We start from the raw sequence: 20848 nt of genomic DNA, 5'->3' as shown, positions 1-20848 counted from the left end.
CACAGCCGAGGGGTCCCCGTCCCAGATGGGTAAAGTCCCCTGTTCTCCTGCTGGAATGGACGGATACAGCAGCACGCATCGCCCATGTAGTGCCCAACGGGACTGGCTGCACTTGCACACTGACCATGACGGGCAGGCATGTTGGTACTACAGATGGCCCGGCGCATTGCACACTAATTAAAGGAACATCCGGCCGAGCACGCGACAGAGATTTGCTGACGAGAGTTTGCATTTTGCACGGTTGACCAAGTGGACTGAGAGTTGGGGACTGGCCTTTTGGGCGAGTCTTGTTATGGTGGACTGCTCCGCTTTCGCCTGTGAATTCATAATAACAACTACGGGCCGCATGTTGTTCAACAGATTTGGTATTTCGCTACTTATGAGGTCCCAAATGCACTTCCCACGAACTCCCCTGTAAAGCCAGATGAAGACGAACCTAACGTCACCGACGACGGGTGACTCAACGGATAGGAAAAGCAAAGCACGTCCACGAAACGCCTATCGCAACATGGGGTCGCCCCAAAAGCCACTTAGAGAGGACAGCACGAGCCGAAACGCCAAATACCCCCACTCCCACCTCATCGGGTACCCCAGTTGCTTAATGCGAAGAAGATCAAGACATCTGTCTGGCCAGCCCTGGGTGTAGCTCATGTCAATCTGCCCCTCGTTCGACCCTCTAGCATCCCCTCACAGCCCAGCAGCTTATTCCTACACGAGCCATACCCTGCTGAAGTAAGGCGCGAACATTCTTGTTCATAACTGTCGTGTGTATGTGTCGTGATAATCATGTCGATTTAATCGTCCCAGCTCTTCTCGACAGTCTCACGAACCCGCTTCGTGTACTCCTTCCGGTTGTCCTTGTAGAGGTTCGACGCTTCAACGTTCGCCGGGGAGCCCGTGTTTGGGTCGTTAAGCAAACTAGTAATGCGAGTTAGCCAAAAATCGGCTCCTGGCTTGCAGAGTGGCACCCGAAATCTCTCGAGTTGGACATCTCTCACCTCTGAATGCTCGTCAACACAGCCGCGACATCATACGTGGGGCTCCAGCGGTTCTGCAGGATGTCCAAGCAAAGCTCTCCAGTAGCGTAGACGTTCGGGTGGAACATCTGGCTGATGAACTTGACCGCAGGTGGCTTGTTGGGGTACTGCTCCTCGAACTGCATAACGAGTCTGAAGGTACCGTCTTCGAATGGGGTATCGGCGGGACCAATAATCACGGCGTTCCTAAAGCATGCCTTGTCAGTCGCCGTTGGCACATTCGGGAGACTCGGGGTTTGGTCGAGCATACCAGGTCATGACGTTGTCGGGGACGGGCGAGGCAGAAACGCCAGCGGGAGGATCAGTCTGCATACGCTACTCATTGCGTTAGGACCAAACAGAAAATACTGTCATTCTGAGCATCGTAGCTTACCTTGAAGTCGCGCATCAAGCGACGGCGGGCAGCGGTAGACATGGTGGCGGTCGGTGACTGATTACCAAGACTGAGGGGTCAGAGGATCGCAACTGCCGTCGAGGAGGGACGGACGAGAACCGGGCGGTCGGTTCAGAGCGTGGGGGATCGGCGTATATATCCTTGCGGGATGTCGGGAATGCTGAAAAGTCTGGAGATCTCCGTCACTTACGATGTGTGATGAAGAAAGTTGTAGAATGGTCGTATGGATCACAGGCGAGAGTCCAAAAGAATGGCGCGGGAAGCACTCGCCTTCACCACCGCCTTCCGCTTGGGCCAGTGAGTGGGTCTCACATTTTGGTCCAATCATGTTGAGCGATTCTAAGCGCCAATCGCCCGATAACAGAATGACACTCAAGAGTCTCCAATATGATAGGTAGGTACCAAACGCCCGCGGAAGTCACGACTCAAACCTCCCGTCTGTCCATGACACCGTCTGGACCGCAAACTGAATGGAATATTCAACTGAGGTGCTTCTGACAGACACTTGAATGGGTTTGGCTCATGCATATCGCTTGTTATTTTGCCATTTCGGCGAGAATCGCACCTAACTTACCTCAAGAGGCAGCATACCTATAGAAAGATACTCAAATGCACCAACTCGCATACTAGCGGGGTGTAGCTTTTCTTTCGCATGTACAGACCCAGACATTGTTTGAAGGTTGACTTGTTCAATATTTATAGTTGCGCTGCAAGATTGCCATTACGGTGATCATCCGTATGCCGCGAAATTCCGGGGGAAAATGTCATCCAAAATGCAGGCAAAGAGTGACATCGCTGCTGCAGCAGCCGGAACCGGTTCCACCCCTTTGGCCCGACGAGCTTTCCGAGCGGAATTGGCCCTACTTCCACGGTCCGGGGTGGGGGGTCGGTTCCCCCAAGGACCTGGGGGAAACTTGGGAAGTGACCTCACTCCTCACTTAGAAGCTCGGCCCCGCCCTTGTACCTCTCAGGCACCCCCCTCTTAAGCCGAGGAAGACCGCAGAACCTGGGGTATTATCATCCCGCGCCTTCCACATGCTCGCTTCATCCCTCTCGAAGTAAACTGTCAAGCCACCATCCTATCTTTTTTTCCCTTGCTCCTTTTTCCCTCTGCAAGATCGTCTCAAGTCGCCATTACTTTGTGCATTTCTGCTGCGAAATACCGGATACCATTTGTAGCATATTCCACCATGTTTATCAGACAATCATCGAGGCTTCCTAGCCAATTGGCTAGGCAAGCGGCTTCCCGTCAGTTCTCCACGCGAGCTGCGCTTCGGCAAGAGATTCGGGACGCATACATTATCAGTGCCTCGAGAACACCGACAGCGAAGGCAAGAACAAACGGTTCAGTAAGCTTCTGCAAAGCTTTCATAACTAACACGGCCGACAGTTCAATGGCTCATTCACGAGTGTAACTGCGCCGCAGCTGGGCGCCGTCGCTATCAAGTCCGCAATCGAAAAGTCCAAAGTCCCCGTCGACAAGATCACCGATGTGTACATGGGTAATGTCCTGCAAGGATCTGTTGGGCAGGCGCCGGCTCGCCAGGCTCTGATCTTTGCCGGCCTCCCGTCTAGTGTGGAAGCGATCACCATCAACAAGGTCTGCGCATCCGGCATGAAAGCCGTCGTTTTTGCCGCACAAAACATCCAGCTCGGTCTGTCGGAGGCGCAGGTTGCTGGTGGCATGGAGAACATGACGAGGGTGCCTTACTACGTGCCCCGCGCTTCTAGCCTGCCGCCATTCGGGCATGTCCAGATGGAGGACGGCCTGATCAAGGACGGGTTGACTGACGTCTACGACAAATTCCACATGGGCAACTGCGCCGAGAACACGGCTAAGAAGTACGAGATTTCTCGCGAGATGCAAGACGAGTACGCTATCGAGTCCTACAAGCGCGCTCAGGCTGCGTGGAAAGCCAACGCCTTTGCCGAGGAGATCGCTCCTGTTACTGTTCGCGGAAGGAAGGGCGACACAGTCATTGAGTCTGATGAGGGATACCTCGACGTCAAGTTCGACAGGGTACCTACTCTGAAGCCGGCCTTTGTGCGCGACGGTACCGGCACTGTCACTGCTGCCAACTCCTCCACGCTGAATGACGGTGCCAGTGCACTTGTTTTGGGCAGCAAGGAGATTGCGCAAAAATACGGTTCCGGTTCTCGAGTGCTGGCAAAGATCTGCGGCTCGGCCGACGCCGCGGTTGATCCTATCGACTTCCCCATCGCTCCAGCCAAGGCAGTACCCATTGCACTTGAGAGAGCGGGTATCACCAAAGACCAAGTCGCCGTATGGGAGTTCAACGAAGCTTTTGCCGCTGTCATTAAGGCAAATGAAAAGGTATCATAAGCGTCCACGATCAATCAATCAATGAATCGCGACTAACAGCCATTGCGTAGATTCTCGGATTGGAGGGTGCTCGAGTTAACCCTCTCGGCGGAGCGATCTCCCTCGGCCACGCCCTGGGTAGCTCCGGATCACGAATTATCGTCACTCTGCTGCACCAGCTGAAGCCTGGCGAATACGGTGTTGCAGCCATCTGCAACGGAGGCGGCGCGGCCACGGCGATCGTCGTGCAGCGTGTCGAGTCCGTGTAATTGGCCATGTGTCCGTCGTCGCGGGTAGGCTTCCTGGCAGCGTCTAGGCCGGGTGGAAAAGGGAAGTGGCATGCACAAGATGCTTAGCTTCATGCGCGACTTGGAAGCTACTTTCCGCCCAGGTTAGGATAATCAAAGCGGATTCGGCGCGTCATATGAGAAGGCGTAAATTGTGAAAAGTTGAATTCAAATGGAAGAGCAGACTGTGCTCGGATGCTTTTGGAAATGCGATATCCCATGTAGAAAACTTGACGAAGATCATCCGTAAATGTTGCTCTTGACAAAGTACACTATGTTGAAGCTACCTTACCCAGGAAAAGTGACGACCGACCAGCTCCATTTACGGCTCCACTCACCGAGCACGTACCCTTGTTCCCCGTACACCGAAGAATCCACCTTTACTCACTTCACCTTGTCTGGCTCGAGTTCTCTCACACCTTGGACTTCCACCTTCACCACAAACCGCAAGGATTCCTCACCTCTTCTTTCACGATTCGCGGCCTCGCCCCGCTCCCCGAATGAGGCATCACTTTTGGCACTATCACTTTCTTGCCAACGATGTCCCTGTTAATTCAATTCCTCAGCCAGATCCGCACTTTCGTCCGTGCTCAGAACATTGACGAGCTCCGGAATTGGCTCCTGGTCGAGCCCAACGCAAACCAGCAATATCACGCCCTCGCCAATGAGCTCCGGACGCAGTTCCGCTCATCACGGCATGGCACCAACGGGGCAAGCAGCACAGCGCTCGAGAGCACGATAGAGAAATGCCTCCCCGAAGAGGACGACGTGCCTGAGGGCCAGGGTTCACCGTGGCCCGGCTTCGTGACTTTTATGAAGGACTACATGGTCTTCTGGCGCGACGTCGACTATGATGACCTTTTGGGTGCGCACACGTTGCTCAGTGGGCTGGTAAAGTAAGTCACCGATGAGAACTCCTCCACAGCTCTGTTGAAGCAGATCTCATGGTCCTCAACCGCGCCTTTCATAGTCAAAGCAGCAATCGGCTAACACCCACACAGCTCCTGTAGTACTGCCTTTGCCCACCCTACCTATGGAGGCATGCTACTGAAGACGGCAATGTCCCTCTGCGAGTCCCTGTCGCGCCTGACAATGATGTTGTCAAAGCGTCCGGATCTTACGCGCAACATCCGTAACGTCGACGCCGACGACCGCAAGTCCATTGCCGAATCCTCTGCTGAGATCATTCAAAAGATCTTCACCACTTGCCTGACGGACCGTTCCAGCGCGCGTTACAGCAAGCCAGAAGGCAAGAAGGTTGGCGTTTACATGTTTGCCAACCTAGTGTTAAAGCTCCTCTTCGCCGTACGTCTTCTGTCTCCTTTTCCAATACCCCGAGTGCGTTAACTGATGGATGCCAACAGTGTCGGAGAACGCATCTTGCGAAACAAATATTCACAAATATCTCCACAAACTCGCCGCCATTATCGTTCTATCCGGCATCACAGCGCGTCAACTTCCTCTACTACCTAGGCCGCTTCAACCTCGCAAATTGTCACTTCCTCCGCGCGGCGCTCTGCCTCGAAGAGGCCTACCTTCAGATCCCACCACCCCTCACATCTCATCGCGCCCTGGTTCTCAGCTACCTCGTCCCTTGCAACTTCTTGCTGGGCCGTTTACCCTCTCAGCTCCTGCTCTCTCGCCCCGAGGCATCAGCCCTCGTACCCGTCTACCAGCCACTGATTCAAGCGATCCGTAAGGGAGACTTTGTCCTCTTCCAACAGACGCTGGCCCAGCACGAGAAATACCTCTTTGATAAGGGCCTCCTCCTCGTCCTCACCCATCGCCTCCGACCTCTGCTCTGGCGCTCCCTCTCCCGCAGAACATTCCTCCTCACCTACGCTCCAGGCCAAGACGACGCAAACCCCTCCAACACAAACCGACGCGCCGCAACAATGGACCTCGCGGACCTCCACGCGACGTCTCAGTACCTCCAACACCGCCTCGAAGGCTACATCCCCTCCAAATCGCCCTCCTCCTTCGCGCCGTCGACAGCGTCCCCCGCTTTCCTCAAAGCAGTAAGCCACGACGCGGCCTCGACGCTCGTCCCGCCGCCTGGCGGACCTAAGAAGCTGCGCCCCAACGAGGGACTGGTCTGGGGCAACTCCCCGGTGGAGATGGACGACGTGGAGATGAACGTCTCGGTGCTGATCCAGCTCGGGTTCATGCACGGCTTCATTGCGCACTCGCAGGGGAGGTTCGCCGTCATGGGTGCCACGAAGAAGAGTCCCGTGTTGGCTGGGTGGCCGACGCCATGGACGGCTATTCGGGAGAGGCAGTATGAGGAGGATCTAGATTTGGATCATGTGCCTGGGTGGGTGAAGGGTTGAAATGAAGCAATCAGTGCAGGGCTACCTCGGATAGCAAGCTTGAAAGCGCTTTTGGGGAAACATGGTTTCTGTATAGATGCAGAAGTTCACCGATCCATGGAAAAGCAGAAATGATACCCTATTCGCATCTACAACTGGATATTCGCGTGCTGAGTTTGATGGCTTCAACTGATATTCTCAAGATACACTCCTGAAACTGATTATCTGGGCAAGATTCGGCAAATGACATTCTGATTGTGATGGTCTTTGTTCATGCAAATGGGCAGGAGCGAGGATTCGTGTCAAGCACTATGTAGAGTTTCAGTATCAGTATGGTCGCCAACGTTCGACAGCTTGCTCTTGTCCCCGTGTTGTTTAGGGATGTCTTGATCAGTGGCTGCGGTAGAAGCGGCAGGCCGAGATCGATATCAACAACATCAACCAGACAGACGAGAAGGACGGCGAAGAGTATCGGTGTCCACTTCAGCTCACTCTGAATCGATAGAAAGGATAAATTGCAATGCGAGAATGGACACGTCACTAGAGATGCTCACAGTTTACGGATATGTAGGTCAGTCTTTATTCTCGAAATATCTGTCTATAAGGTACCATAGGAAGATAGAGACATGCTTGCAGCGCAGTTGAGGACGAAGGTCAACGACACATCAATCTAGAAATCACAACCAGACGTCGACAGCATCACAAAACACCGTTCCAAGGTATCCAACGCCAAGCGACCAAGCCATCCGCACTTTACGTCCAAGGTAGATAGCCATCAACCCAGTACCACACACACAAAAAGCCTTCTTCACCACGACCCAAAACAAGGGGCCGCAAGCAATGAAAGCAAAGAAGAAGCATTCTCAATAGAGAAAGAGGGGGTTCCAAAAATTCCCTAGCTGACCTAGGTCAACTAGGAGGCCAACTCAGAAAATAGTTTTCAACTAGCAAAATCGCGATCTAGGACTAATCCTCATGGATACGCGAAATGCCCTTGCACTCGGATGAAGAAGAAAGGAAAGGAAAAGAGATTTGAAAGATGGGCGTGGGAGAGGGGGTTTATATAGGTTTCTGCAAGTCCACAAGGTCGGGCAGAGAGGGTGTGTTTGGCCTCCTATCAAGGTAAGGTGAGTTGCACCCGAGAAACCTTACTTTTGGCCTCAGCTGCCTGCCTGCTCCAGACTAGGTACCTTGTTATCGGAGAAAATGGACTCCATGAGTCACAAGTAGAATATATAGTTTGGTGTCCGTCCGGAACTTGTATCGACATACGCCTTCTCCGGCTTGCCATAAGTGAAGGTTAACAGACAAATCATGCATGCGATGTGAGGACTACGTCCTTTGCAGAATCGCCTGGTGTTTACAAACCAGCAGATATCGTACCCAACTAACGTCTTTTCATTCAAAAGTAATGAAAATTTACGTATCAAGGATCTCGCGGTTTATACATCCTAACCTTTTTCTGTGATTAATATTGTTGGTAGTAGGTCGTGGTAACTTCGCCATTCGAGCAGCAAAAATGCGAGGAGGAGGGCGTTGTAGTCCTCACATCGCGGTGCCACACTGCCCGTGCCACACCTTCCCATCTCGACGCCTCAGTCCCCACTCGGACCCGTTAGGTCGTTCAGGGGAAAAGGAAACCACTGCACGACTGCTGCCCGCTGATGGATTGAAAGCTGTCAGCACCCGCCCGTACCCCCCGGTACGTACCCACGCCCGAAGCTCCGTGGCCGCCGACTTCAACATCTCGAAACTAGAAGCACGCGCGCGCGGGGATCCGAAGTAATCCACGAGGTCCGACATGCGAATATCGCCGACGCCGCCAAAATGCTCTCATTCATCCTGATCCAGAATCGCCAGTATGTCTAGTCGCTTCCGATGCAGAATGTGCCGTAAATGGGATCTCTCACTGACATATTCCCCCCTTTCGCGCCATCCAGGGGCAAGACCCGTCTCGCGAAGTGGTACGCACCCTACAGCGACGATGAAAAGATTAAGATGAAGGGCGAGGTACGATTTACTCAATCTCCAATCGCTCAACTAGACAAACGTCCTCTATTACACACCTCTAACAACCACGTTCCCCAATAAACAGGTCCACCGCCTCGTCGCCCCCCGAGACCAGAAATACCAATCCAACTTCGTCGAGTTTCGCAACAACAAGATCGTCTACCGCCGCTACGCAGGGCTCTTCTTCTGCGCCTGCGTCGACACAAACGACAACGAGCTCGCCTTCCTCGAGGCCATCCACTTCTTCGTCGAGGTCCTCGACGCCTTCTTCGGCAACGTCTGCGAGCTCGACCTCGTCTTCAACTTTTACAAAGTCTACGCCCGACGCCTTCTTCGGCAACGTCTGCGAGCTCGACCTCGTCTTCAACTTTTACAAAGTCTACGCCATCCTCGACGAGGTGTTCTTGGCCGGCGAGATCGAGGAGACGAGCAAGCAGGTCGTGTTGACGAGGTTAGAACACTTGGATAAATTGGAATAAAGGCAAGCTTGGCTTCCTGTTGGTGTTGTTAGGGAAGGGAGGGGAGGCGGGGTTGCAGGCACGATCCGGTGTTGTAGAAGACTGGATGGGGTCGCACTTCTCTCAGTCTGAGGCTTAATCACGTTTGGAGACTGGCGGACTTCTGCACTGTCATACATGGGCGTATTGGGTTGGCCGGAGTCTGGAGTTTCGTCAAGAGCGATACGTACGCGACTGGCTGCAATGTCAATTGGCAAACTTTTGATTTCGTGGGAATAAATACTACGTAAGGAATTTCAGGGACAACCTCCCTTACTGAAATCATGAAAACGGTGCATCATCTTCTCTCTCTCGAATCTCGACCCAGCTGTCCTTGAAGAACTCTGCTGGGCAAATCTTGGAGGAGATGATGTGACTAGATGCGTGAGAGCATCCTAGATACATCTTCGGCACCTGAGATAGACAACCCCGTCGGCAAATGTGGCCTGGTTGCACATCCATCCGACCGCCCGAATGCAAAATACCACGGGACCACCCAAAGGCCCAAGGAATAGCCCTCTGGTCCCCAATCCCAAGCAAACATAACTCGGGCGAGGCTTCAGAGGAAATTTTCGCCCAAGTTATGGAACGCAATCCAGACGCATGTGAAAGAAAAGAAGGGAAAACCGACGGTCGAGCTTGGGAAACACAAGCCGACCTCGCGAATGGTAAATGGGTAGAAGAGCTGGCTTCTTATCATGAGCCAAGGTGTCTTGGCAAATGGTAGATCCGCAGCTCCAAAGTCGGCGAAAAACAGGTAAGAATGTGATAGGTACGCAAATTGGTGCCGGATTCAGAATCGAAGTATCTGGCCGATAATAGCCAGACCGGGGCGAACTGAAACCAACTGAGCACCCATCGAATGCAAGGCTACTCATCCATCTTCGAGGTGGTTGAGCGTTCATCCTCCGGCTCCCAAGCCTCATCAAGCTCAATAGCGGTGCGTCGGCGAGCAATATTGACGTAAACGTTCTCGTGCCGTCTGCTTCGGAACAGAGCCAAGACGTGAGGATCGTATGGAGGACCTCTATGAAGAGGCTTCAAGGTTTGTAAAGGGATAATGACCTCTTCCATATGAGACGAGCCATGGTTCACCTCGATGGGGGTGCTTGGAGCCTGACCCATTTCGTCAGGGGCATCTCCCATGGAAGCATCGTCGTTGCCGTTGTTGCCATAGTAGTAATCATCATAATCGAGGTTTCTGGGCATGATACTTTGTTCGTGGGAAGTCTCATACGGCGGATAAATAGACTGCATGGCCATCCTTCCATCGTTCGACTGAGTGATGGGCATGACTTCGAAGACACCTGGCCGCGCTCGGAAGAAAAGCTCTCTTCCCAAGGCTGCGAAAAATTCGTCCGACTCCATGCTTGCTTGCTTCCACTGGGAGTCAGTTACTCTTTTAGTCTCCAAGCCTTCGGCTGAGTTTCGAGCTCCGCCTGTGTCCATGGGGATTTTCTCGGATGCGCCAGCTGGTTTCGTTTCTGTGCCGACGTCCAAGTCTTTCTTGGCAGGTCCAAGGCTCTGCATAGTTTGGCCCACGAGAGCAGATTGGTGTTTCTCTTTGGGAGGCATCTCAACATCGTCCCAAGGGAGGCCGCCAGAAAAGGGTTGTTCGTGCCGCTGTCTCTTCGCCGGTCTTTCGAGATCGTCCCAGGGAGAGAGTCTGCCGTCAGTGTGCCTTTTGGTCTGGCGAGATCGTAGCTTCGCCTCTTCCTCGTCCAAGTCTCTCTCTAGACTCTGCTGTATGGCTTTCTTCAGGCCCAAGGCACCAGTTCTCTTCGATTCCTTAGGACGATAGGCAAGATTGAGATGAGAATGCTCATCAGAGCGGAACGTATCGTCAAGACGGCTGGAGGGATCAGGACGGTACGTATCGATGGATTGACGAGTGTCGTTGGGGCGATAAGTGTCAACGCGTTGGCGTGGTCTCTCAGGACGGTAACTGTCATCCGCAAGGTTTAAGTCGATAGGGCGGTAAAAGTCCGAACGAAGTCGATGTCCGAGTGGTTGAGAGTTGCTTCCAGACTGACGAGGACCTACACTGAATTCTTGGAAGTTCGGTGATTCGTCTTCGACGCTGCTAGGACTGGATTGCAAAAGTCGGGCTCGCTCCTCGTTCATGTAGGGATCATTGATGCTCGAACTTTGGCTGGCAGATGTGGAGTGACTGCGCTTTCTCGATGAGCTCTGTCTCAGGTCTTCGCTCGATATCGCCGTGTTCCGAGGCCGTTGTCGGAGGGAAGCAGTGGAAGTCTTGGCCCTCTTCTGAGGGCAATCCTGAATAAGGTGATCTCTACACTCTCCACAGATGTGGCAGACGTATTTCTTATGAAGGAGAGGCTTCGTCGAGGGGCAGTGCTGAATGAAGTGACCTATATTGGCAAGTTGCTCGTTAGTTTTCCAACGACCTTTTTCTTGGCTTCATTAGCAGCTACCTGGAATTCCGCAGCGATTGCATACGTAGCCAGCAGGTGGCTTCTGCTGGTTCAAAGACAAAGTCTCAGGCGATCGGTCAATGAGCTTCTGCCGACGACTGGGACGGGAATCTTCAGCCTCAGGGCGTACGTTTCTCGACTTCCGAACTTCGGGGACTGGCTCGCTCGCTTGGGTGGAAAGTCCAGCAGGTTGGGGTGAATCTGGCAGTTGCGTGGCCAAGGCTGCCTCTTTTATGGCAGATGAGTTCTTCACCTTGTGGTGGGCACCATGCAATTTGTAGTTGATTTCGATGTCCCGTCTGGCAAGGTTGAAGGTCCGCTTATCCTGAGGTCGGTCTCTGAGGTAGTCTTTCTTGTGCTGGTTGAAGGCGCTGATCACAAGATGCTTTTCGTATTTCCTAGAGCTGAGGTAGTCGCAGGCATCTCGAATGACCCTGGAAGAGGCTGTGTGATCTGTAAGGCCCAGAAAAGGAGTCTGCCTGGCAAGCCACTTCGTGTAAAGTTCCAGAAGCGTCTCGTCATCAATGTCCTTTGTGTGTCGGTGAGTCAATTTCCACTCGATGTCTCTCTGGTTCAGGCTGTAGAACTCTCGAGGGTGCATCCCAAAGATGAGGAGCTTCAAATCCGTCATCTTTGTCCGCTGTGGAAGTGTTGGGAAATTCTTGGCCAAAGGTCGAGATAGAAAATTGGCCTTTCAGAGGTCAGGTTGCTGTGAAGTTCCTTGCTCCCCTTGGGAATTTCCTGGCTCCTTCCGAAGCTAGAAATTGGCTGGATATGAAAAAAGACTAGATCGGAAAACAGTGCACAGAGCAAGGCCTGCCGTGGAAGAACTGGAATTGAACGGAGTGGAAAAAGACCGTGATGAGATTGGGGAAAAAACCTCATCCGGGAGCGGTTTTGCTCTGAAATGTGTTGAGGATATCGTCAATATAGTGGACCTAGTGGTGGTCGATGACTGCAGCTAGTGATTGTTGTGAACGGAAGGCTCGTTCGGAGCAGGCCCCGGTACGAGATAATGAAAGGATAGGGGGTAGTAGACGAGGCAGATATGCTCAGTGAAGAAGGCCTCCAAGGACACGGATCGAGCCTTCTCTAATTTGATGGTCTGTTTAGGTACAGTCAAGATCTCCTTCCTTCAAATTCGTTCCTGACCCTGGCGAGGTAATTGCTACGCTCCTCTCTCCCTACATGAACCATTCAAGTAGATACTGGGAGCTCTTCTTCGGGACACGATCTCCTCTTGTTGGTTGCCTGCCCTATGTATCAACATCAAAATCGGTAAATTGCCGTTACTCATTTATTGGACGTACCTCCGCAACGATGATGGCGGAACCTGCACTTGGACTTACAACACGTCGCAAAACAACCCTCACTCCATCGAGGGCTAAAGATCATGCCGATGCAGAACGCCTGCAATATAAATTCATTCCGCGCCATGCCTAGACCTTTGAAGAAGAAGCATACAAGCCCTCAAATACCCCCCAAATGTTCTCGCATCAAATTAACCGCCAAAACTGATCCTTGGCCAAAATGTGAGACGCATCAGGCTCATCGCTTCAAAGCTTGAAATCTCCTCTCCAGCTCCGTAATGTCGGGTACGTTGCCTCCTGGCCCCTTTCCAGCTGGCTTCTTCTGTGCCGCTGCGTCCATCTTTTTGTTAGGCTTCAGCTCCAGTGAGTTGAGCGTAACTTTGGGATGGACGTTATCTGTTGTCATCCTCGGCGGTGTGACAGTCAAAGGGCTACTGGGACCTCCAATCGTCCTCGGCGGTGTCGCCTTGCTCAGCTCCTCCTGTTCCTTGGCCACTTTGGAGCTATTTCCCAATGGACCCTCTGGTATCCTCACACCAATCCCACCACTTGGGCTATCGTCGTCGTCATCGTCCAGCAGGTCCGGCGGCTCGTCTGCCAGAGGTCGCTTCGGCCAGTCCACGTTGTACGCCTTGGCAATTTCCTCCAAGTACCCTTGTACGAGCTCTTCCCGCGGCGGCGTGACGCTCAGCTTCTTGACGACCTTATCCGACACCTTGCCATCTGAGTTATCCATCGCCGCGAGAACAAACTCCTTGCCGTACTTCTCCGCCAATAGCGTTCGCACCACCTGCAGCTCCTTGATCTCCGTCTTCGGCGCGGCGTAGATGATGCTCTTGACCGCCTCCTCCAGCCCCGGATCACAGACTGAACCCTCAAGGAGCCCCGCGCGGGCGATCAGTAGCTCGCAGTACAGCTCTAGTATCTCGTGTAGCTCGGTCGTGATGTCGGATCGGATGATGTTCTCGACGCGAATGCGCGCAGAGTCGATTTTGCCCACCTCGAGGAGCTGCGCCATCGCGCGTCTTTGTGTCTTGCCCATGGAGTCATCGCGCTGCTGGACCATGCGCAGCCGTGCGATGGCCAGCTTGAGCTGGACCTTGAGCTTCGTCTATTGGAGATGGGAATGGCGCGGTTAGCAAAGCCATGTCGTCATAAGTGTTAGCGGGGCATGTCAAGGATGCGCGACTCACAACGACTGATGGTTGAGGAGGCATTTTGGTGACTTTTCTGTTGCGATTTGAGAGAGGGAGATGTCACAAGGCCCGAGCCAAATGGGACAGATTCCACCTCAAATATGGCAAGTAAATTGAAGTAACAAGACACAAGGCAACAGAATTGAAGCAGGAGAGTGGGCAAGTCCGGAAGGGGTCAGTCTGCCTTATCTAATCGCCACAGGTTGGTGGGATGGCTGGAGCTTGCGCCTCACTGCGGGGTACTTGTTCGTGCCCAAGTGGGAGGGACCAGGGTGTGTTCGAAAGCGGGCGAATCTACTCTGTAGCAAGGGCCATCTATACCTACGCCCCAGAGTCACTGCGTAAAGTAACTTACACCTGACGTATAAATCAGTCCTCACCACTTTTGTATCTTATCAAAGTAGGTCCAACTGCTCGCTGTGAACACTTCATGGAAAATGTCATCACGATTTTCTTGCCAAGACCACAGGTCACAAAGCAGTTGCTGATCGGGAGAAGAACTGCACTCGTCAAATGGGTGTCTTCGTCGAGCTATCAAGGTGACTATTCATCTGACATAAACCTTGCCTCTAACGCCAACAAGAAATATCAAAATAACGGGAAAGCAAAACGCCAAGTCCACCTGTCCACCCGTGGGTATCGTTACATTGTTCCAAAGCAGAAGTTAGAGTGAAGTTGACACAACTGTTGGAAGAAGACATGAATCCAGCAGCCGGCATGCGATCGAGGAAAGTGTGTCAGAACTAGAAAAATATTAGCGGAATTTCTCTGCTTCATTGAGAAGAAACGTACAATATTGAGCGCGGTATGCTGTGGAAGCCTGGTTCCGTTGAGCATGGCTCGGGTTTTCTTGGGTCGCTGCTGAAGGCGCCTGAAGGCTTCCTGAACGTGACGAGGCTCAATGGGACTTCTTCCCTCGCTCGGCGGGTCGAACAGGCCGGTGGCCACCTTGCGCTTCTTTGATCCCGCATTTTCACCGCCACTCTGTGCCTTGAATAGATCCTCTTGCTCCTTGACCTTGAGCGCGTGCTCAGTCAGGGTCTGAACCATCTCGAAGGTCAAGAAACCCAAGATATCAACGATATCGTCAGAAGGTTTGCTGTCTGTGACAATACCAAATCCAGCCCATTCTCTAAATCTTTTGCCCTTGCGGTACGTGAACGAAGCTTGACGGTATTCGGACCATGTCACATACTCCTCCTTCGTCATGGCTTTTGTGCGCTCGTCGGCCTTGCGAAGACGTTGAAGGGTAATGAAGTTCATCTCTTCCTCTTCTTCATCCTCCTCGTCGTCACGCTCAGGGACTTCCTGGCTGTAGAACGAGGACGGTTCCCAGGGCAGGCCGACCTTGGCCTTTTTGTTCTTCTTGGTCGCGTCGTCAACCGGGCCACCAGGGACCACACCACCGCTGGGATCTTCACCGGCTCCCAGGTCCGCTTCACCTCCCTTATCGTCGGAATCCTTAACGTTCTTCCGGACATCTTTCCATGACAGGAACGTACGCAGACGAGAAACTTTAGCTTGATCGTGGCGAATTTGGAAGATCAGGTCATTAATCGTGATGGCTCGGGCGCCGCGGCGAGCTGCAAGCTCAGTGCAGTTTCGAAGCTGACGTCTCATTAGCAACGTAGAGACGTGTGACGCTTGCACAACTTACCAGCTCAATAACTTGCTGGCGCACAATGTCCTCAATCATGCTAGTCGTCTCAATCGACGGTTCGGCGGTCTCGCCAGAGACGTACATCATCTTGCGCGCAACATTAGTAAGACGGTCTGACCAGCCATACGGCCCCTGGTTATTCAAACGCTGAGGCAAAACAAAAGCAGGCTTGTTTGGCGCTGGACGCGTGACCCTCTCCTTCTTCTCTTCTCCATACGGGAGATCAAGGATGGACTTGAAGCCGGAGTTGACCACGATGCCACGAACTTGGTCGAAGGCGGATTGAAATAGCTCCATGCTCTGGCGCTGAACACGCGCAGCGACCGCCGCCTTTGCTCTAGAGCGCCTGGGGTATTTCGGTTTCTTCGTCATAGTCTCAGACTCGGTGTCGCTGCTATTGTCGGCGAGCGGTTCGGTGCATTGTTCAAATATGCCGAGAGTCATTTCTAGACATCCGACGAGTTGGCTCATGGGGCAGCCGCCTCCACCTCGGTCGAAGTGAGATCTCCATCTCACAAACGATTGCTCCTCCCTGCTCCTCATTGGCATAGATGTCTCTCTTTGGCCGAGTAGAGTGATGTCGAAGTTGCTTTCTTGATACCAGTGATGGAGGTGAAGATGATGTCTAGCCATACGCTAGATATAGTGGATGGCAGGTGCCACCTTGAGAAGACAGGCAGCGCTCATATTTGGAAAGAGCAGAGGCTGTCGTGTAGGCCAGTCGAGCATCCAAGCGTGAGGGTTTGCGTGTCGAGACGGGCCGTGGTCAACTCCAGGAGGCAGGTGTCAAATCCTTGTTTCCCTCTGCTGGACTTCCAGTTTTGAGGTCGCTAGCTGCCGTGTGCCAGCGACTCCTCGAGAAGGGCAAAGCAGGACGAGATCAAAAGAAACAAATCCACAGTATCTTCACTCACCTGACTGATCTCCTGGCGATACTTGAACGCCTTGTCATCCTTTGAAGCCATCTTGCCGGTGTTCAAAGGCGAGCCTCAAGGTTAATGTGAATAGCTTGGATGAACCGGATGTTATGTGTTCTTTTGAGTAAGGTACAGGATGGAAGCTGATGCGGGTATGGGAGGCTGAGATGCCCCGGAGAGAAATCCCGATAATCGCACTGTTGCCGAGCGAGATGGATCGAGGCTAGAGATCACTGCTATGCGAAGGCTGTAATTGCTGCTTTCTATTAAAATCCGTAGGACTACCAGAATTCCATTGCTTGGTTGAATGAGACCTATGGATTGTCGATGGTATTCGGTAAGAAGGGTGGTCGGAGAGCGAAGGCTGGAGGTGTCTTGGTCGCGGTCCGGCTCAGCGACACCAGCTGGGCGTGTTGGGTGCACTGACCAGCCTACTATCCAATGCAAGCAGGGGCCAGAGGAGGTTCCGAGGTGCCTTCTAGGTTCCTTTCCGCTGGAATCCCGTCGGAAAAGATAACACCCGAACAGCGAGTTGCGTTTCGTTCAGCTATTACGTAAGGTACTAATTCCAAGCAATCGTCCGAGGCAACCAGCATGATGGTGCTGCAACATCCAGACCAACAGTGAGGATATTTCACACCAATTCTATCAACGCAAGCTTCGCCCAAATTTTGCTGCCGAGTTCTCCCTGTAATCTGTCTATCCACATGACGGCCTGCAACCGAGATCGTGCGCTGTCCCACAACAAGCGCTCTGCTCCTAACTTCAACCACAGAGGCCGCAGCCAAGCCTCCTCGGCCTCGAAGACTGAGATCGCGCACACCATCAAAAGCCAGAATAGCGTGTTCTCGTCTCCGATTGTTTCATTGGAGGTAGTCTCACATAAGCTTTTGAGACTCTCAGTGAGATAGTTATAAGGAAACTTGCCGCCTGGGATTTGCATTGTGGTTGACAGAAAGGCCAACATCCCAAGCCGAAGGCATTCATCTGATCGGTCATCGATTCCGTTCTGCAGGTGTACTAGTCGTGTTTGGATTGATCCCAAGGAGTCTTGGAACAGCGAGCCGTCAAGCAGCGAATTGCAGGCGAGGTGATCGTTGATCAGATTCACCAAGTGTCTGAGGTCCTGCCACACAGCGGCCAGCCTCCAGTCACTCACAACATTGCAAGAGAAGGGCCCAGCCTCGCAAGTTGGGGTCCCCGACTGCGCGTCAAAGCATGACTTCCAGCTGATAGGGCCAGTAAAGAAATAAGGCGTAGCCCCCGTGCCGAGAGACCATGAGAGAGCCAGGCTGTGTTGTCAGAGTCGTCCCCAAATTGGCAGATGACATGCACTCACCGATCGAGCTTGAAATGTAGCTTCGGATGACTTCGAAGATACTTGAGCCCTCCACGAAGGCGCACGATCTGCCGTAAGCCTGACAGGTGTACGGCTGTGGTGCTGAAGTCACCCCAAAGACCTGCCATCAAAGCTAGAGTGAGTATGACGTGGAAGATTGCCTCGTTACGATGTGAGTCTGGTTGAGAAAGCGCCTCATTGAGGAGTTTGATTGTGCGTCTGAGATGAAATTGTGTCATTCTTCCTGGCTGACGGCGCTGTACATGTTCATGTACGGCGGATGAGTAGAATAAGGCGCTGTGTAGGAAGATTTTGTCCTGGAGAATCCAAGAAAATGAGAGTGCTTCGGAATTCGCGCTGCGAGGGAGGTCGACGCAGTGCTCAATGGGATAGAAGGTACCCTTGAGAGCATTGAAGTTGATCACTAGCCCCAATCAGATGAAGTGAGATTCGCGGCATCAAAGGGGCATGTCTTACATCTGAAGAGTATTTCCTGTGATGGCCTTTCCAACTCTTCTGCGAAGCGAATCAGAGACATGTCGCTGGGTGGCGGATGAGGGACCAGAGGCATCAAAGCCGAGGCGTCATCTCGAGCGACGTCTTCTGTGCTCAGAGCCTGAGAATCTTCTTCAGCTTGCTGCTTCTCATTATACGTGGTGCAAGGCCAAGTATTGATAGGGGGAACCGAATGATGAAGCGACTGGAGCCCGGCATTTTCGCTCGTAGTTTGAGCGGCTGCCCTCTGCACTTTACGAGCAGCTTGTTTGGATCGCCGCGAGCCTTCTTGTCGATTCTTACCGATCATACATCGACTACGAATTACTGATCGATCTGTGGGCTGTGTCCGTCCTGAATTGCTCACAGTTACGAACGCGAAGTCAGCCGGCATTGCGGTAGTGAAGATGTATGGAACTGCAGGTTCTGGAAAGTATGATTGCAATAATGATCTAAACAACTAACTGAGTCGATTCGAGCTATGATAAATGATGAACAACATGAGTATAAGATGAATGAAGGAAACGCTTTGAAAGCAGAAGGCCGTGACCACACAAGCCGCCTCGATCGGTACCATCACACGGAGGAGCTCCGGAGTTAAGACCCCACTCCATCTGACCACATTGTTGTCCGATTCGGGCAAGCGTCTTACTCTCGCCGGGTACTTCGCCCATGTCTCCTGCAGCCCTAAGGCCTCCGGCATCTTTCCCATTCGTCGTCGCCTCGAAGATCGCTGCGCGAGACTAGAAGTAGAAGATGACCCGGCCAACTTCCAGTTCTCCCTGAAATTAGACATTCTTCCACACTAGTTCGAGTTGCCTTCTCTAGGTGGCGGACCGGTAAAGACCTGCTGCGGCCTCCATAGCATGGGACCCTTTTCGAGCATCGCCTCACGCCAGTGCGCCAACACACCAGGCATGCGTGACAAGCTTGCCATGGCCACGATGATGTCAGTTTCGAAGCCAAAGGCAGTGTACATGAAGCACCCGTAAAGGTCTGCGTTGGCCTTCAAGTTACGGCTCGTAAAGTACTTGTCGGCATTGGCGACGCGGTCAATCTCCATCGCGATAGAAAGCAAAGGATTCGACTCCACTCTGTCCTTATATTGGTCGATCATGGCGCGGATGAACTTGGCTCGGGGGTCTACGGCCTTGTAGATTCGGTGGCCGTACCCGAAGAGACGCTGCTTCTTGGCCTTGACGTCTGCTATCAGCAACGGCACGTTTTCAGGAGTCTTGAGATCTTCAAAAGCTTTGTAGGCTAGTTCGATGGCGCCTCCGTGAAGCGGGCCGTACCCGGAGACAAGACCAGAGATACAGCACGCAAGAGGATCCGTGAGGGTCGAGGCAGCGTGTAGGAAGGCGGCGGTCGAGTTGGTCATTTCATGGTCAGCGTAGAGGATCCAGAGCTTCTCGAAGCATTTGACAATCTCCTGATTGGGCTTGCTACTGTGTTCGTCTTCATGGAAGCCCATCATGCGCAACATGTTGGCGATGAAAGAGTCTTCGGGATCGGCAGGTGTGAAGGTCCTGTTGCGCTTGCGGCAGTATACAAGGGCAACAACAGTGGCGAGAGCAGAGATACAGCCGATGAGAGCTTCATCAACCTTGTCAGCCTGGCCCATGAACGCTGGTCGTCCGGACTGCAGTGTGGTAATGGCGCCTTCGTCATGGCTAGCATAGGCGGCCATGCCAGCAAAGACCATTGTGCTTGTCAAGGAATCTCGAGGGAAAGACTCAATGACTTGGACAACGTGCGGAGGAGGAATGCAGCCGGCAGCAATCTTACGTCGGAAAATATTCTTCTCAACCACGTCGGGGAGATGACCCCAGATCAAAGTAAAGATAACCTCCTCGTAGTCGTGGTTCTCGAAGAGGTATTCAATTGAGTAGCCGCGGTAATGAATAGATCCATGGCCGCCATCGATATAGGTAATGTTCGACTCGACGCAGGCGGTATTCAGGTACCCAGGATCCAGGATTTTCAAACCGCAATAGCTGACGGAGTTGGCATCAGCCTGGACGGAAATGATCTTTTGAAGTTCGAGTGCTTTGATTGCGTTTCGGTTGATTGGGATTTCGTACCGCCGCTGGGTGCGGTTGTCACAAACTGTCAAAGTCCCACTCGATGGATCGGCCTTAGTCCCGAAGAATAAGCTGCGCGCAAGCTGTGTTGGCAGCATCAATGTCTGGCCGAGTTTGCTGAAAGGTTGAGTTACATAGGAAGCGGTAGCGGCACCGATGTTGTAAGCCGTGCTCCAGAATGAGTTTCTTAAACGCAGGTATCCTGGATGAAGCTTCTGAGCTTCTTCACTCTTAAGGATTTTCTTGATAGTAAGGCTTTCTTGAGTCGAAGTTCGTTTGATCGACTTCCGGAAGTCTTTCGCGGTGTTCATTGAGTTGTCTTTGGATTGGACAACTGCCTGAGTAGTGTAATTGGTGTTCATGGGGTCGAAGTTTGTTGAATATGGCTAATGAAGATACTCCTTCTCTCTATTTCTCAACTTTAGACGAGCACCTCAATCACTCTTAAATATCCAGAAACCTCATCCCACGTGTCACCAGATCGTATCAGTCTATGACTGGGCGGCAAGGAATACAGCTGACACGGGGAAACATCCAGGACTCTAGCACAAC

General features: G+C 52.6%; 8 protein-coding genes across 8 annotated transcripts; 3 read left to right on the top strand and 5 right to left on the bottom strand.

The window, feature by feature from the left end:
* Positions 1-354: 354 nt before the first annotated feature.
* HER10_EVM0003190 (ubiquitin-conjugating enzyme) lies at positions 355-2076 on the bottom strand. Its single transcript, XM_035472874.1, has 4 exons — positions 1411-2076; positions 1288-1352; positions 999-1223; positions 355-918 (listed from the first exon to the last, which is right to left on the bottom strand). The coding sequence occupies exons 1-4, from the start codon at positions 1450-1452 to the stop codon at positions 795-797; spliced, it is 456 nt and encodes a 151-aa protein (XP_035326679.1). The 5' UTR covers positions 1453-2076; the 3' UTR covers positions 355-794.
* Positions 2077-2471: 395 nt separating this feature from the next.
* Positions 2472-4292, top strand: HER10_EVM0013353 (acetyl-CoA acetyltransferase). The gene is made up of 3 exons (XM_035482715.1): positions 2472-2762; positions 2822-3766; positions 3826-4292. Exons 1-3 carry the CDS (start codon positions 2622-2624, stop codon positions 4021-4023), a joined length of 1284 nt encoding a protein of 427 aa, XP_035327470.1. The 5' UTR covers positions 2472-2621; the 3' UTR covers positions 4024-4292.
* Positions 4293-4473: 181 nt separating this feature from the next.
* Positions 4474-6371, top strand: HER10_EVM0008835 (PCI domain-containing protein; the record flags this gene model as incomplete). The annotated part of the gene is made up of 3 exons (XM_035478344.1): positions 4474-4937; positions 5043-5346; positions 5406-6371. The coding sequence occupies exons 1-3, from the start codon at positions 4582-4584 to the stop codon at positions 6369-6371; spliced, it is 1626 nt and encodes a 541-aa protein (XP_035327093.1). The 5' UTR covers positions 4474-4581.
* Positions 6372-8177: 1806 nt separating this feature from the next.
* HER10_EVM0011326 (AP-2 complex subunit sigma) lies at positions 8178-8839 on the top strand (the record flags this gene model as incomplete). Its single annotated transcript, XM_035480761.1, has 4 exons — positions 8178-8209; positions 8291-8360; positions 8446-8637; positions 8711-8839. 4 exons carry the CDS (start codon positions 8178-8180, stop codon positions 8837-8839), a joined length of 423 nt encoding a protein of 140 aa, XP_035327299.1.
* Positions 8840-9727: 888 nt separating this feature from the next.
* On the bottom strand, positions 9728-11926 carry HER10_EVM0007985 (uncharacterized protein; the record flags this gene model as incomplete). The annotated part of the gene is made up of 2 exons (XM_035477523.1): positions 9728-11232; positions 11296-11926. 2 exons carry the CDS (start codon positions 11924-11926, stop codon positions 9728-9730), a joined length of 2136 nt encoding a protein of 711 aa, XP_035327026.1.
* Positions 11927-12843: 917 nt separating this feature from the next.
* On the bottom strand, positions 12844-16397 carry HER10_EVM0010818 (spt3; the record flags this gene model as incomplete). Its single annotated transcript, XM_035480266.1, has 3 exons — positions 15459-16397; positions 14594-15409; positions 12844-13716 (listed from the first exon to the last, which is right to left on the bottom strand). Exons 1-3 carry the CDS (start codon positions 16092-16094, stop codon positions 12844-12846), a joined length of 2325 nt encoding a protein of 774 aa, XP_035327252.1. The 5' UTR covers positions 16095-16397.
* Positions 16398-17012: 615 nt separating this feature from the next.
* HER10_EVM0009389 (citrate synthase) lies at positions 17013-18606 on the bottom strand (the record flags this gene model as incomplete). The annotated part of the gene is made up of 3 exons (XM_035478878.1): positions 17013-17670; positions 17718-18141; positions 18195-18606. The coding sequence occupies 3 exons, from the start codon at positions 18604-18606 to the stop codon at positions 17013-17015; spliced, it is 1494 nt and encodes a 497-aa protein (XP_035327151.1).
* A 282-nt stretch (positions 18607-18888) lies between these two features.
* On the bottom strand, positions 18889-20658 carry HER10_EVM0007290 (putative citrate synthase; the record flags this gene model as incomplete). The annotated part of the gene is made up of 1 exon (XM_035476849.1): positions 18889-20658. The coding sequence occupies one exon, from the start codon at positions 20656-20658 to the stop codon at positions 19018-19020; it is 1641 nt and encodes a 546-aa protein (XP_035326974.1). The 3' UTR covers positions 18889-19017.
* Between the last annotated feature and the right edge of the window lie 190 nt (positions 20659-20848).

The sequence above is a fragment of the Colletotrichum scovillei genome (genome assembly GCF_011075155.1).
Source record: "Colletotrichum scovillei strain TJNH1 chromosome Unknown Contig00011, whole genome shotgun sequence".
Classification (NCBI taxonomy): Eukaryota; Fungi; Ascomycota; class Sordariomycetes; order Glomerellales; family Glomerellaceae; genus Colletotrichum; species Colletotrichum scovillei.
Note: the sequence above shows the minus strand (reverse complement) of the source record. Positions and strands in the feature narration are given on the sequence as shown.

What these genes read in the sequence shown, in the direction of transcription:
- HER10_EVM0013353 (XM_035482715.1), top strand. Translation starts at nt 2,622, where the DNA reads ATGTTTATCAGACAATCATCGAGGCTTCCTAGCCAATTGGCTAGGCAA. An exon ending in CGAGAACACCGACAGCGAAG is followed by an intron (nt 2,763 to 2,821) that starts GCAAGAACAAAC and finishes CACGGCCGACAG; the next exon opens with TTCAATGGCTCATTCACGAG. An exon ending in TCATTAAGGCAAATGAAAAG is followed by an intron (nt 3,767 to 3,825) that starts GTATCATAAGCG and finishes GCCATTGCGTAG; the next exon opens with ATTCTCGGATTGGAGGGTGC.
- HER10_EVM0003190 (XM_035472874.1), bottom strand. Translation starts at nt 1,452, where the DNA reads ATGTCTACCGCTGCCCGCCGTCGCTTGATGCGCGACTTCAAG. An exon ending in CCCGACAACGTCATGACCTG is followed by an intron (nt 1,224 to 1,287) that starts GTATGCTCGACC and finishes GGCATGCTTTAG; the next exon opens with GAACGCCGTGATTATTGGTC. An exon ending in GTGTTGACGAGCATTCAGAG is followed by an intron (nt 919 to 998) that starts GTGAGAGATGTC and finishes TCGCATTACTAG; the next exon opens with TTTGCTTAACGACCCAAACA.